Source organism: Heloderma suspectum, chromosome 5 (assembly GCF_057233095.1).
Source record: "Heloderma suspectum isolate Gila_16-S chromosome 5, 16-S_ref, whole genome shotgun sequence".
NCBI classification, from domain to species: domain Eukaryota; kingdom Metazoa; phylum Chordata; class Lepidosauria; order Squamata; family Helodermatidae; genus Heloderma; species Heloderma suspectum.
The window spans coordinates 163588315-163603030 of NC_139462.1; the positions used below are offsets into that span (position 1 = coordinate 163588315).

Consider the following 14716-nt stretch of genomic DNA (forward strand, 5'->3'; position numbering starts at 1 on the left):
CGAGGAAAAAGGCGGGATATAAATGTAATAAATAAATGAATGAATGAATAAAATTTCCATTTTGGAGAAAAAATGGTAAATATATATGGGAAAAATTGTGATAAAGTGAAGGAACTTTATCATGATCAAAATTTATAATGTGTTATTAACCTTTTAATTAACAGTTTGGACTGGTTTTCCATGTTTCAATTTCTCTAAATAAAGATCTGATAAATAGAGATTATAACCAATGCTAACATTTCAACAAGGACAATGCACAGAATTTAAGCACATTCCATTTCTGACACCTTTATACTGGACTATTTAATATTAAATCTAGGCTGCGATCCAAGATGGACTTAAGCTCACAGAAGTGACATGTTCTAGCCCAGTGCAACTTTGGCTTTCCCCCGCTCATCCATCATGCATAAAAAAATATACACAGATGTGTTTTGGAGGCATTTTACTACCCCAAGCCATTTTCCTGGGGCGATAAAATGTCTCACAACTAGAAATATGTCTGTGGTGTCAGAAGAAGTATGTTTTAACTCAAAATATTAGAAAACTGCCAAGGTAAAACTTTAGGCAAAACTTTATTATTAAAAACTAACTTTTGGGGATGTGTGGGATGTTTTTCTAACCCCATAAAGAATCTGTCTGTGGTGAGGTAAATGTTCCCAATGAAATTTCATGGCTTGTGCCAACCTACTGGCACCCAGAGTACTTAAGCCTGCTTCCTAGACCAGTTTTTCTTTGGGAAAAGCCTGGAGACACTTTTACTCCCCAGTAGGTTGCTTATGTTTTGGGAGATAAAGGCATCTCAATGGCAAAAATCAATAGATTCTGGAGATGTAAAGCTAGCCACTTTAAAGGAGGCAGTTAGGCCACTCCTGAAAAAGCCAAACATGGACCTGGAAGATCCATAGGCCAATTGTTAATATCCCCCTATAGGGCAAGGTGCTTGAGCAGGTGCTTGACAGCCAACTCCAGGCACTCTTCATTAAACTGATTATCTAGATCCATTTCAATCAGGCTTCAGGCCTGGTTTTGGAACTGAAACAGCCTTGGGATCCCTTTGGGATGACCTTTGCTGAGAGAGGGACAGGGGACTGCAACCCTGTAGATTCTCTTGGACCTCTCAGCAGTTTTCAATACCATTGACTATGGTATCCTTCTGGATAGTCTATTTGGGCTGGGAGTTGGAGGTACTGCACTGCAGTGGTTCCACTCCTACTTGGATGGCTGATTCCAGAAGGTGGTGCTGGGGGATTATTCCTCTGTCCCTTGACACTTATTCCATGGGGTGCCACAGGACTCTATTTTATCCCCCATGCTATTCAATATCTACATGAAACCGCTGGGGGAGGTTATCTAGAGATATGGACTGATGTGTCACCAGTAAATGGATGACACCCAGCTCTATCTCTCCTTTTCATCAAATCCAGGTGAGGCAGTGGTGTACTGAACCAGTGCCTGGGTGTGGTAATGGACTGGATAAGGACCCATAAACTGAGACTCAATCCTGTAAGACAGAGGTACTGTTAGTGAGCGGTTTTTATGCCTGCATGAGTGATATTCATTCTGAAAAGGGTTGCACTCCCCCTAAAGGATTGGGTTTGTAGTTTAGGGGTGCTCTTAGATCCAGCACTGTCATTGGAAGCACAGGTGGCAAGGAGCATCTTTTATCAGCTTAGGCTGATATATCAAATACGATCCTATCTGGAGAAAGATAGCCTAGCTACAATTATCCACTCTCTGGTAACCTCGTTTGGATTACTGCAATGTGTTATACACAGGGATGTATGGACTATGTAAAATCTGCTCCATCTGCATTTTGCGGATTGTCACGCACCTTCTGTTCCGTCGTCTGCTCACAGACGGATGCAAATTTATTTTTTTGTCATGCGGAAAAATACGCGAGTAATTATGTAAGAGGCTTCATAACCATTTTCATAATTTACCTTAGTAAATAACATTTAGTGTATTATCCCCCATTCCAATCAACTTTTCCTCAGCAGAAACGTGCGTATTTTCCTATGAATAAATATGTGTACATTTTGGGAAAGTAAAAAAAATCATCCGAAAGTCCACGGACTCCGCGCAGCCTGTGGGGGTCACTCTGCAGCGGATTCTGCAGATCGGACTCTTAGAAATCTGAGCTCATTTTAGTCCACCTCAAATTTCTTCAGCATCCCTAGTTATACACGGAGCTGCCTTTGAAAACAGTTTGGAAACTTCAGCGGGTCCAAACTAGGGCAGTAAGATTGTTAATGGGGACTTGCCAAAATGATCATATTATGCCAGTGCTTTTCCATCTGCACTGGTTGCCAGTCCATTTCCAGGCCCGATTCAAAGTGTTGATACTAACATTCAAAGCCATAAATGGCTTGGGGCCTTGGTCATCTGGAGGACTGTCTCCTTCCATATATACCTACCTGGATCCTAAGGGCATCCTCAGAGGCCCTTCTGTGGGTTCCCCTGCTGAATACAGTGAGGCAGGTGGCTACTAAGGAGCAGGCGTTTTCAGTGGTGGCACCCTGGTTGTGGAATGACCTCCCCAGAGAGGCTCGCCTACCACCTATATTGCGGTATTTTCGGTGCCAGGTGAAAACCTCATTTTCCCAAGCTTTTTAGCCCTCCAGTTTTAAAAATTGTGTTAGTGCGTTTTTAGATCTTTGCACTGCTGCTGGCTTCTATCTTGGTTACTACTTTGGTTTTATTCTGCTTTTAATTTATGGTTTTATATTATGCTTTACTATGTTATTTTATTTTATGGTTTTAAGCTTTGTCCTGTAAACCACCCAGAAAGCTTCAGTTAATGGATGGTACAGAAATATAATAAAGGAAATAAAATATATTATGCTCCAGATGTGTTTTTGTTTCCGGCAAGAAAACATTAAGTGGCTGAAACATGGGGACACTGCACAGGTGACAGTACACAACATAACGGGAGGACTATGTCTAAGGAGCAGGCGTTTTCAGTGGTGGCACCCTGGTTGTGGAATGACCTCCCCAGAGAGGCTCGCCTGCCATCTATATTGTGGTAATTTCAATGCCAGGTGAAAACCTCTTCATTTTCCCAGGCTTTTTAGCCCTCCAGTTTTAAAAATTGTATTAATGCATTTTTAGATCTTTTCACTGCTGCTGGCTTCTATCTTGGTTACTACTTTGGTTTTATTCTGTTTTTAATTTATGGTTTTATATTATGCTTTCCTATGTTATTGTATTTTATGGTTTTATGTCTACTTGTGTGTAATTTCTGCAGTATAAAGTGCATTCGAAGTAACTTTGTATCCCCGTCTGACTGGAAGACACCGACCTCTGTGACATACAACAAACAACTCTGGAAATGCTTTTCAGTATGCTGTGGGTCGTGGATGGCTGCTGTTCACAAAGAATCTAAAGCCCACATGGGGTCACAGTACTAGATTCTGTCTCTGGACCTTAGCCATTTGATGTATCAGCGACATGTCAAAGTATATTCTAAAAAAAGATTTAATGAACAGAACAAGGCTACATATTAACAGCAGTGTCCATTCCTCCTTATAGAAACCATCAGTTGTATATAGTTACATAATGAACACACACGATTCAGTTACCAAAAATTAGGGCAGGAAGTGGCAGCGGAGAGGCACATGCACAAAAGGCATCTCTGCCAAATTCAAGACATAAGCAAAGCATTTAAATCTTTAGGCCTTACCGAATGCCTAGGAGATACCTTCTGGACCACAAACTCCGCTAAAGATGTAATAGATTCATCATTGCTGTATTTCCCTAAGCGAAGAGTCAAATACTGTTCAAATTCTAATGGTTCTTTTCGTATCCTCAAGGAGATGCCAACGTAATTGCCAGCATGTTCTATTGCACTTTTGATAATGTCTTCCCTTTGCTCAGAAGCAAATAAATGCTGCAAATTTCAAGAGACTTCAATAAATTCCTTGCTGTGAATGTACTAAGAATGTCGGCAAGAATTTAAAAATTAATAACCTTGAATACAACAGTGTTCAGTAAAATTGAACTATGACTATCAGTGAATATTAACTGAAAGAGACAAGTTTCTTCTCTTGACTTCCTGATGAACAACAGAGAGTCACAATATCTAAGAGCAATCACTAAGGAAATAATACTTAACTAGCAAAAGCTAGAAATGTTTTCTATTTAAGAATTAAAGCAACATCTATAAAAGTATAAGATAAAATGGTTACATATTGTACCATGGATCAATTATATTTTCTAGTTCAAACAATCTTTTAAGTAGTTATGACACAACAAAGATTCAGAGTGCTAGTTAGCTTTCTGACCTGACCAAACCAATAGAGTCTAGGATGGCCATTGGGTTCTAGATTCAAGCACAGGTAGTGTTCTGTTATGATACGTACTAGTCTACTAAAACCTCCATAAAGTATACAAAATCCTCCTGGATAATCAGACAAATCAACAAATCCTTCAATATTTCTGTAGTCATAAGAACACAAGACTTTATTTGTTGCAGGATTAATTTGGTCAAAGCCTCCAGGAGTCACTTCTAGGATTACAGGTTTTCTTGTGTCACTCCAGTGGTGCTTATAACAGTTGTATCTCTGAGAAAACAAAACAGTAGTTAATGAATCATTCATGCAGTACTGCGCCTTAGTACAGCAGTTAATATGAAAACAGAAGTCAAATAATGTTTTTCCAACATGGATAGTCATACATGGATTAAGTACTTTTTCAGTGCTTCACATTGAACAAGCATAGCAGGGCCTCTTCATATTTTTATTTATTACATTTCTATACCACCCAATAGCCAAAGCTCTGCATTTCCCTCCCCACAGAGATCTCATTTGGTGTAGGAAGCAATACTCAAATTCTGTGTACATTGTTGCATGATGAACTCTCAGGACTCATTTGTCTCCATCTACATCAAGTGTGTATGTGCTGTAAAATCAACACCAACAGGGGTTTCTCAGAGAACGTACAAGTTGTGAAGAACTATGTGCGTAGTTGTCACATGCAACAATCTAAGTGAGAATTTCACGTAAAGTCTTCAACAAGCGCTTTTTGTTTATGAATAATGTAACATATGAAATTCGTCTTAGTTAAGATGAATTAATGATGTTCTATACCAAGAAAACTGAGTAGTTTAAGCATAATTTGGATTCTGTGAAATATAAGAGTACACACCAGGAAGGAAATGCAATCTTAGTTACTCCACAAAATTAGAGTAGTAGGTTTATTTCCCCTTTCTCTCACAAGTGCAGCCTACGGCTAAATAAAGTTGAAAGCAAGCCAAAGTAGACATTTTTCATAATTTGAAAGAAACTAATGGTTTCCGTTATTGTAACTTCAACTGACAACATCCCTAGACATGGGCACCCACAGGACTTTTTTTTTAAGGGGGCAACATATGTATATATGTAGCTACATATATACAACATATGTATATATCTAGCTCTGGAAGACCTGGTGACTGAATGGCAGCAAAGCCTTGGCATCAGGTGTGAGTTGGATAGACCTGGCCTCTGATAAACTTTTATATGGGACTAACCTTCCATTGTTTCTCAGCAGATGAACCTGGAGGGCCCAAACACCTTTTCATCTATAGCTAAAACCCTCAATTCTTTCCCTGGCTCAGTTCAACCCCTCCAACTCTTAATTAACTGCACTTCTACTACAAATCAATGTCACCCCCCTCTCACAGTATTCTCTAAAAAGCCCTGCATGCCAGGAGCCTGGATAACACTGGACTACACTGCAGGGTTGTCACACATCCCTCACTCATTATTATTATTTAGTATTATTTTTAATTAGATTTATTAGCCGCCCATATGGCCAGCTACCCGGCTGCTCTAGGCAGCATACAATACAAATAACACAAAATACAACAAATTTACATAACCAACTAAAAACAATGTTGCTCTAAAAATCCTAACCCACCCCAAATGCCCTCCTGAACAGCCAGCTTTTTAAAACCTGGTGGAAGCTCATCAAAGAGGGGGCATGGCGGAGGTCACTAGTGAGGGAATTCCACAGAGTGGGAGCCACGACAGAAAAGGCCCTCTCTCTAGTTCTCACCAGCCTAGCTGTCCTGGCTGATGAGACAGACAGAAGGCTGTCCAAGGCCAATCTCGTTGAGTGGCATCCCTGGTGTTGCTGGAGGTGCTCCTTGAGGTAAACTGGGCCAGAACCGTATAGGGTTTTAAAGGTCAATACCAACACCTTGAATTGGGCCAGGAAAACAAGTGGCAACCAGTGCAATCCCTTCAGCACCAGAGTGATGTAGTCTCACTGATGGCTGCCTTTAATCAGGCATGCTGCCGCGTTCTGCACCAACTGCAACTTCCAAATCGTCTTCAAGGGTAACCCCACATAGAGCGCATTACAGTAGTCTAGGCGAGAGGAGACCAGGGCATGAACTACTGATGGGAGGAGACGGTTAGTGATGTAGAGGCGCAATCACCGTATCAGATGGAGTTGGTACAGTGCCGCCCAGCTAACGGCTGACACCTGAGCCTTCATGGATAGCTGGGAGTCTAAAATGACTCCCAGGCTGTGGACCTGGTCCTTCAGGGGCAGCTGCACCAGGTTCAACACCAGGTCAACTTCCCCCAACCTCCCCTTGCCTCCCACCAAAAGTACTTCGGTGTTGTCTCCCCTACCCCCAGCAAAATAAGTTTGATACCAAGCTACTTCGCAGAGCTGGCATCAGCCACAGCCCCTGAAACATGAATGTAGTGATCATGGCTTTATCTGCATTAGCAGGGATTTTTAAAAAGTGTTTAGAGATTCGGGGGGGAGGGGGCACCAAGTTAGAAAGGCCATGAACTCCTACATTTGGGTAAAAACACTACTGCCCAATCACAGCTACACAGATTCCTGGGCTAAGCATATGCCCGGGAACAGGCCTGTTCCTTAATTGGTAGCATATGTCCACTTATCTTAGCCACTATTTTGTCTCAGGGCTCAAGTGAAACTCAAAGTAGATTCCACAAGCCTGATGTCAGTCCACCCCTGGTCTATGACTTCATTCACAGGCTAAAAAACGTACTAGGAGGTGGGAGCAGTTCCTCACAAAACTGATGGACAGAATACTGGCTGCACATTTTGCCTTGTATTTTGGGTTCTTGTATCAAGGGCTAAAGCATTGCTTTAAAAAAATTCCAAATCCCATATAATGACCTTTATTAGGTCAACTCAAAAATCACCGAAAATGTGCAAACTTGCACGTTTTAGATTTGGAATTTTTTGGATTTGGGGATTTTTCTAATGGTCAACATGGCTGTCTTTGTTTTTGTTTAAAAAAAAGAAAGTTGGGAATCTAGGGATTATTGCTTGGAGGGGCAGGCAACTCCCCACTACCACCACCACAGACACCCATGTCACTTCGTAACTCTCTCCATAATTATTTCCTGAACTCAGTCTTATACATCCCTTACCATGACAAGATTGTAATGCTATTCTAGATTGCAATGCTACGGTGCTACTAGTGTTCACAAAACCTATTGTTTTAATTTCATTTGGTGTATGGTTTGTCATGCCAGCAGCAGGGCAGAAAAGAGCTCAGTCCAATATCACAAACTGGAGCTGGAACCTCTAACACAAAGCATCTCTAGTAGATTGGCCCAGATTATTCTGATAATGCTTCAAGAAAAGAGCAGCATACAAAAAGGAAACCATACGTAGTGGGGCATACTCTAGACTTGTTTTTTTCAGTTGGCCATATAAATGGTGATCTGATGGTGGGGGCCTTCGAATTAGCCCCTTTTTCATGGTCAGATCGTCTGCTGAGGTTTAAACTTATGGCAGCTTCTCACCTCTGCAAGGGTGGGGGGAGAACCTGTTAAGATGGTCCACCCCCAAAGACTAATGGATTGAGCTGGTTTCCAAAGGGCTCTGAGGATGGTTCCGGCCGATACAGCTGGCTCTACTGTCGAAAACCTGGTAGATCTGTGCAGTACAGAAATTACCCAAGGTGGTTGACACTGGAGCGCCCACTCCAGAATAGAGCTCGTATGGCTCTGTAGTATTCTCCAAAACTGAGAGCGATGAAACAAAATAGACTACCTGAGTGCAGATGGAGAAAAACTCCTAGTGGATGCAATTGAAGGTTGGTGTGTGCATATGGTCAGGTATATTCAGGAGCAGTGAGAGCAGCAAAGAATATACTGACTCCTCTATATGCCGCCCAGGGGAGCTTTTCAGAGTCATCCAAGGCTTATTACATGCCGAGCCTAAGGAGGTTGTGGATCCATCACAGACCCACTGTGATACACTTGCAAGGCAGTTCAAATCTCCTGCATCCACCAGGACTTACACTACAATGTTACAGCAGGTGAATCAGGTCAGGTATGCAAAGTACAGCCTTGCCCAGTTTTCTTGGATGCGTTTCAGTTGGTACAGGTCAAGGACACTGACAGGTTCATGTAACCACTTCTGTACTGGATCCTTGCCCCTCTTCACTTCTAAAACCTGTCAGAGAGGGAACAGCCAGCTGGGCCAGGATCAATGCCTCCTTGCAAGAGGGAACGGTCCCAGACTACCTGAAGAAATCCACCCTGGACCCAGAAGACCTCAATAACTTTAGGCTGGTGGCAAACGGTCCTTTCCTGGGCAAGGCCCTTGAGTAGGTGGTTGCCAACCAGCTCCAGATGTTCTTAGATAAGACAGATTATCTGGTCCTATTTCAGTCAGGGTTCAGGCTAGGCTTTCGCATGAAAAGAGCCTTGGTCTCCCTGTATGATGACCTATGTTGGGAGAGAGACAGGGGAAGCGTGAGCTTGTTGATTCTCCTGGATCTCTCGGCAGCTTTCAACATCATCAACCATGGTATCCTTCTGGCACAATTGTCTAAGTTGGGAGGGGGAGGTAGCTTCACTCCTGCTTGGATGGTTGGCTCTGGAAGGTGGTGCTCAGTGAATATTGCTTGGGCCCATGCATTCTCATGTATGGGATTCTGCAGGGGTCATTTTTGTCCCCCATGCTATTTAACATCTACAAGAAACTGTTGAGTGGGGTCAGTATGCTGATGGCATGCAAGCTGTTCTCCTTTTCATCTTCATCAGGTGAGGCTCTGGATGAGCTAGATCAGTGCCTGGTTGCAACAATGGGCTGGATAAGAGCTAATACACTGAAACTCATTCCAGACAAGACCAAGATGCTGTTAGTGGGTGGCTCTTCTGACGAGATGGATGGTGTTCAACCTGTTCCGGATGGGGTTGCACTGGCTCTGAAGAAGCAAGTTCAAAACTTGTGGGTTCTCCTTTTCCATTTGAGACTCAGGTGGCCTCAATGGCACGGAGTGCCTTCTACCAACTTCAATTGGTAGCCCAGCTATGCCTCTCTCTGGACAGGGATAACCTGGCTTCAGTACTCTTATGCTCTGATAACCTCCAAGTTAGATTACTGCAATGTACTCTACGTGAGGCTGCTTTTGAAGATGGTTCAGATGGTGAATGAAGCTTGTGCAAAATATGGAAACCAAATTGATAATGCAGACCAGAAGGTCCTAACACATAACACTGATTCTGACCCACTTGCACTGGCTGCCTGAACATTACTGTGATCAATTTAAGTGCTGGTTTTGACGTATAAAGCCTTACACAGCTCAGAACTGCAATACCTGATGACTGCAATACCTCTCCTGGCCTGAACCTACCTGTATACTTCATTATTATTATTTACTACATTTCTATACCAACCAATAGCCAAAGCTCTCTGGGCGGTTTACAAAGATTAAACACATTAAAAATACAGTATACAGAGATTAAAAACCATTTACATACAAAACACATGAACAGACAATATGCACAAAAGAAACATATCTAAAACAACTTCAAACAAACAATCTCAAAAATAAACAACCATAGCCATAAGACATTCCAGGATCGATTAAAACTTAACATATGCTGCCAAATGCCTGGGAGAAGAGAAAGGTCTTAACCTGGCTCCAAAAAGATAACAATGTTGGGGCCAGGTGGGCCTCACTGGGGAGATCATTCCACAATTTGGGGGCCACCACCAAGAAGGCCTTTCCCTTGTCACCGTCTTCCAAGCTTCCCTTGGTGTAGGCAGCTGGAGGAGGGCCTTAGATGTTGAGTGTAATGCATGGGTAGGTTCGAGTCGGGAGAGGCGCTCCGTCAGGTACTGTGGTCCCAAGCCGTGTAAGGCTTTATAGGTTAAAACCAGCACCTTGTATCAGGCTCGGATACTATGCTTATCATCTGAGGGGGTCCTGCGAGGGAGGCTCAGAAGGTGGCAACAACGGAGAGAGCCTTCTCTTTGGTGGCTCCCTGATTATGGAACAATCGCCCCAGTGAGGCCCATCTTTTAAGACCTTCCTGTACTCTCAGGCATTTGGGAGCATATGATAAGGTCCTGGAATTTCTTATTGTTGGTTGTGGTGAGTGTGTGTGTGCGCACACACTGTTTGTTTACATGTTTGTATATAAGTGGTTTTTATATTATGTACAATAACATTTTTCAGGTTTTTAATCTTTGAAACTACCCAGGAAGCTTTGGCTAGTGGGCAGTATAGAAATGTAATAAATGAATGAATATGAATAAATAACAAGACAGTTACTTTAATAATTAAATCCCACCTTTTTGATCCAATGATCCTGAATGCAATTTACAACACACTGAAACAATACAAAGGCTACCCTTAGTTTTCCTGCTGGTGACAGTCCAGAACAATCTTTTCCCTCACTACTGAAGTCCCAGGGCAACTGATAGTCAGAGCAGTTATTTCCGGCAGGCAGAGAGGGACAAAGCAAGCTCTCTGCAGCTGTTCATTCGCTGGCCAATGGTTGGGGCCAGACTGGTCTTCACTTAATCATGGTGTTCTACCTGGGAGAGAGAGGTGAAGCTTCCCTTTGGGCCCGGTTCCTCTGGCTGGTAACAGAAACCAGAGTGTCTTTACCCACCCACCTTCTGCAGTCTTCAGGCAAGGGAGTTGTGCTTAGCATACAGGAAACACAAGCAACATATTTGCTGGCCAATTTGATGAGGGGTAAAAAGTCTTCACCAGCTCCAGCAAAGTGACCTCCAAAAGTCTTTTGGAGGGAAACCAAAACTTCTAATTAATGAGTAGGATTAACTGATTGACTGCGATGATAAATATTTACCCTTCCTGTGATTTTTCCTTCAGCAAAATCAGTTCTGAATCTCTGAGACGGAAGGAGAAAAAAAAAAGAATCAATGGTAATTGCAACAACATGTTTGAATTATCTACAATACATGTATCTCTTGCATGCTTCCTTGCATTTAGGCACACTGAGTTGGATCCACAGGTGCCACTGAACTCATGTAAGGAACCTCCCATTACATGTTATACAAGAGCTGTCTTCCCCAACTTGGTGCCCTCCAGATGTGTTGACTACAATTCCCATCATTCCAACCCAGCATAGCCAATGGCCATCCTGGCTGGGGATTATGGGACATCGTCCAACAGATCTGGAGGGTGCCAGGTTGGGTAAGGTTGTACTAGAGCACTGCATGAGAAAAGCCAAACTAAATTCAATGTTCTGTGCAAACTCTTCAGTGTTTACAGAGCAGTGCTAAGTAGCTATTTTGCTTTTGCTGATGCTTCTTTGGCCCCAACACTGAAGTCAGGATCCAAACCATAGTTGGTGGGATGTAACTGTTGTCCTGGAAGTTGCTGTCAATTAAAAATGCCAAGTAGATTAAATGTTTAATGTAGTACATACCATTCAGCAGAAAATGTACATTTCTCATTTTAGTACAGTTAGCAACAGAATGTGCAAAGTAACAGAGAATCCTGGTATTTAATCAGAAGGTTCCTACCAGGGCTTCTGTAAGGAGTTCTGTTCTGTGTTCTGTAGAAAACTTAAGTGTTTCAGACTTTTTCCCACTCCCTTTTCGAAATGTTAGGCTGAATTCTGTTCCTTGTCCTTTTCCAACAGGGCTGATGCTACAGATATCTCCATAAGGCCACTAAACCAAAAGATCAGAGTCAGAGAATATTCCATTTTATCATAATAAAAACATGAATTCCTAAACCAACAAGAAGTATTAGAAAGTATTTTATTGCCTTATGATAGGTTTCTACTTGTTTGTTTCCCATAAATTATATCTTAAATTCTATCTCAATATCCTACATGTGGTATGTGGCCAACAAGAGAGGTTAGACTGCTAGCTTTAGAAGTCAATCTGTTAAAATACTGAAAATAGGGGACTATTGCTGTCTCTGAAAATGCTGGTGAAAGACTTCTGCAGCAGGACCTCTAGCCAGGTAGATAAAGCATTAGTCGGCAGGATGCGACATACACCAAACGAATCCCCACTCTGTCCCATACTCCCAACACTAGATGCATATACCTATTCTGAAGTTTATAGGTCTCAGTTAGCCTTTCACCAACTCTAAAATCACAAGATACACATAAACAAGCAAAGTAAAATCTCAGTTATGCCTTGTGATAATTATGACCTAAGTGCCTGGGTATCCAGTACAACCTGCCAAATTCTAAACAAGATTCACAATCTTTTCATTTTATGCACTTTAGGCCTTCTGACATCAGCAGCCCTAGGGATATCATATTGGCCATTTGTTCCGTAAAGTCATGGCACCAAAGAAAAGTGATCAGTAATGAGAAGGCATTAAGTTCCAAATGAAATAAGGAGATCAGAGATTTAAGAGCGACACATTGTGATTACGTCTGCAGTCCTTCAGATTTCTGTCTCCTTAATAATAATAGTCGCCAAGCACGGATGTTAAGCAACCCAATATGAAGACAAGAAAACTGAAGAATTACTCTAGCTAACTTAATTTTATTCTTCCCTGCAAATATAACCTGCAAAGCATTTGGAGCCTATACAAGTATAAAGCAAATAGCAGCGTAACTGCTGCCAACAGCTATCTTTCATTACCTAATCCCCAAAATATGTAAAAACCACTCCTCTATTCCACAATAATACACACTACTCCCCAATTTCATATTCACTAATACAGATTAAAATCCTCATTTTTGCTCAGAAGTGTGCACTAAAAGGGTGGGAAAATATACTGTTATGACTCCCAACTGAGCATATGATAGCGCAGTTGAAGGGTATTCATTGGTTAAGTAATGAGTAATACACCATAGAATATAAACTGGCCAAGTCTTTAGTTGTTCTTCATTAATTCTTGCAACTGACACTAGTCCTCTGATCTGATCTCTCCCCCACCCCCCAACAGCATTTGCCATAAGACACTATGTATTTGCCATTACCTGATTTGTAACTTCTAATATGTTAGGATTGTACGTTGTGATGGCATGAGTCCCAACTGAAAATACTCGTTTATACCTATAAACATAACAAGAAACAAGATGTATAAGTACTCACCTCAAGCTCCAATAAAGAACTGTACAAATAATTTTTTTGTACATTACAGGTCACTATTGCATTTACTGGGCTGTGTACGTATATGCAAGTGACACTTTTGTTTTCAATATTCATTTGGAGATACTATGTGGTGGTAGTTCTTTTTCCAGTGATTGAGCACTCTTAACCATTACAGCTTCTGCAAATTGTGTGAAATGGGAGTTTCTAGCAATATGGAAAAATACGGCATGGAAAATTAATCCTGATGTATTCAAACAGAATGACATAAGGACATACTGCCTGTGATGGAGCTCAATGGTTTCATTTAAATGCAATATATGGGGAACAAACTCTCAAAGTAGCTGTTTGAAGAAGCTGTGGAGTGGTACAGAATACGCAAAGATGTTGGCGGGGGGGAGAGAATCTGTTCTGATGATCAAACAAGGCCTACCAGTCTTATTTGCGCTTATAAGAAAATCCAAACTGAGACTGTAAACTGTATACAAGTACTATGTAACTTTTGATCCAGCAACCCTAATTCATTTATGTAAACATATATTCATAAACAGATTTAAACATTTCATCTTATTTCATTTCATATTATAGATACTATACATTTCATCTAAGCTGCATGTGAAAGTAAGAATTGATTTTAAATATACTTTGTACACCTTCGTTCCTTAGGAATTATGTAAAGATAGAACTAGATACTGAAAGTGAAGATAATTATTTGGGGTGGCTTTCTGAACTGACTGGAATTTACTGCTGGCTGACAAAGTTAATCTCTACTTGAGTGTGCTATTTTGTATTTTTTAAATTCTATTAATATGGTGTGTGCAAGCACATGTACCTGTATGTTTTACAAGAGAGTGGAATCAACTTTGAGTTTCCTCCTCAGTTGGAAAAGTGTAACATGTTAAATAATGTTGAGGCATTATTGATTTCCTGGCACTGTGCACCTCCAGAGTGAAACAAATTACTTACTTTGGCAATTAGGCCTGAATACTATTCATCAGATTTACCATTACAGAATCCTAAATGTAATGCGATCATGGTAAGAAGTAGAAAATCTGAATTCTTTTGGAGGCTGAAAAAAGTTTTGACAGAACGTAGAGTCATATGTACATATGCAACACTGCATTTCTGAATTTAACTTAAACAGATAAAGCCTTATTACACAGAGATATTAGGCAGGTATGTCCCATTTCTGCACCTCTGCCATATTTAGCAATACAAGTAAGAAATAAACCAAACATCTGAAGATCTGGAGTGAAAAAAAGCCAGGATTTTTAAAATTTAAAAAAAAAAAATTGAAAAGAAAATTTTTAATTTTAGAAAATTTTAATTTTTAAAAGTTTCTGCACTGACACTACAGTAGTTAATACATATATAAAATTCTGTCCTATCAATGAAATAAATTAGTAAAATCGGTTAAGTT

The 14716-nt window shown here is 41.1% G+C and overlaps 1 protein-coding gene across 2 annotated transcripts in view; it reads right to left on the minus strand.

The window, feature by feature from the left end:
• DNAJC13 (DnaJ heat shock protein family (Hsp40) member C13) overlaps window positions 1-14716 on the minus strand; it is a 77756-nt gene that overhangs the window by 43965 nt on the left and 19075 nt on the right. For both annotated transcript variants that reach the window (XM_084858165.1, XM_084858164.1), the window contains exons 3-7: window positions 13185-13260; window positions 11761-11910; window positions 11082-11123; window positions 4359-4559; window positions 3680-3886 (exon numbers count right to left, since the gene is read on the minus strand). In XM_084858165.1, the coding sequence (XP_084714291.1) occupies window positions 3680-3886; window positions 4359-4559; window positions 11082-11123; window positions 11761-11910; window positions 13185-13260 (676 nt within the window). The remainder of the gene's footprint in view (window positions 1-3679; window positions 3887-4358; window positions 4560-11081; window positions 11124-11760; window positions 11911-13184; window positions 13261-14716) is intronic.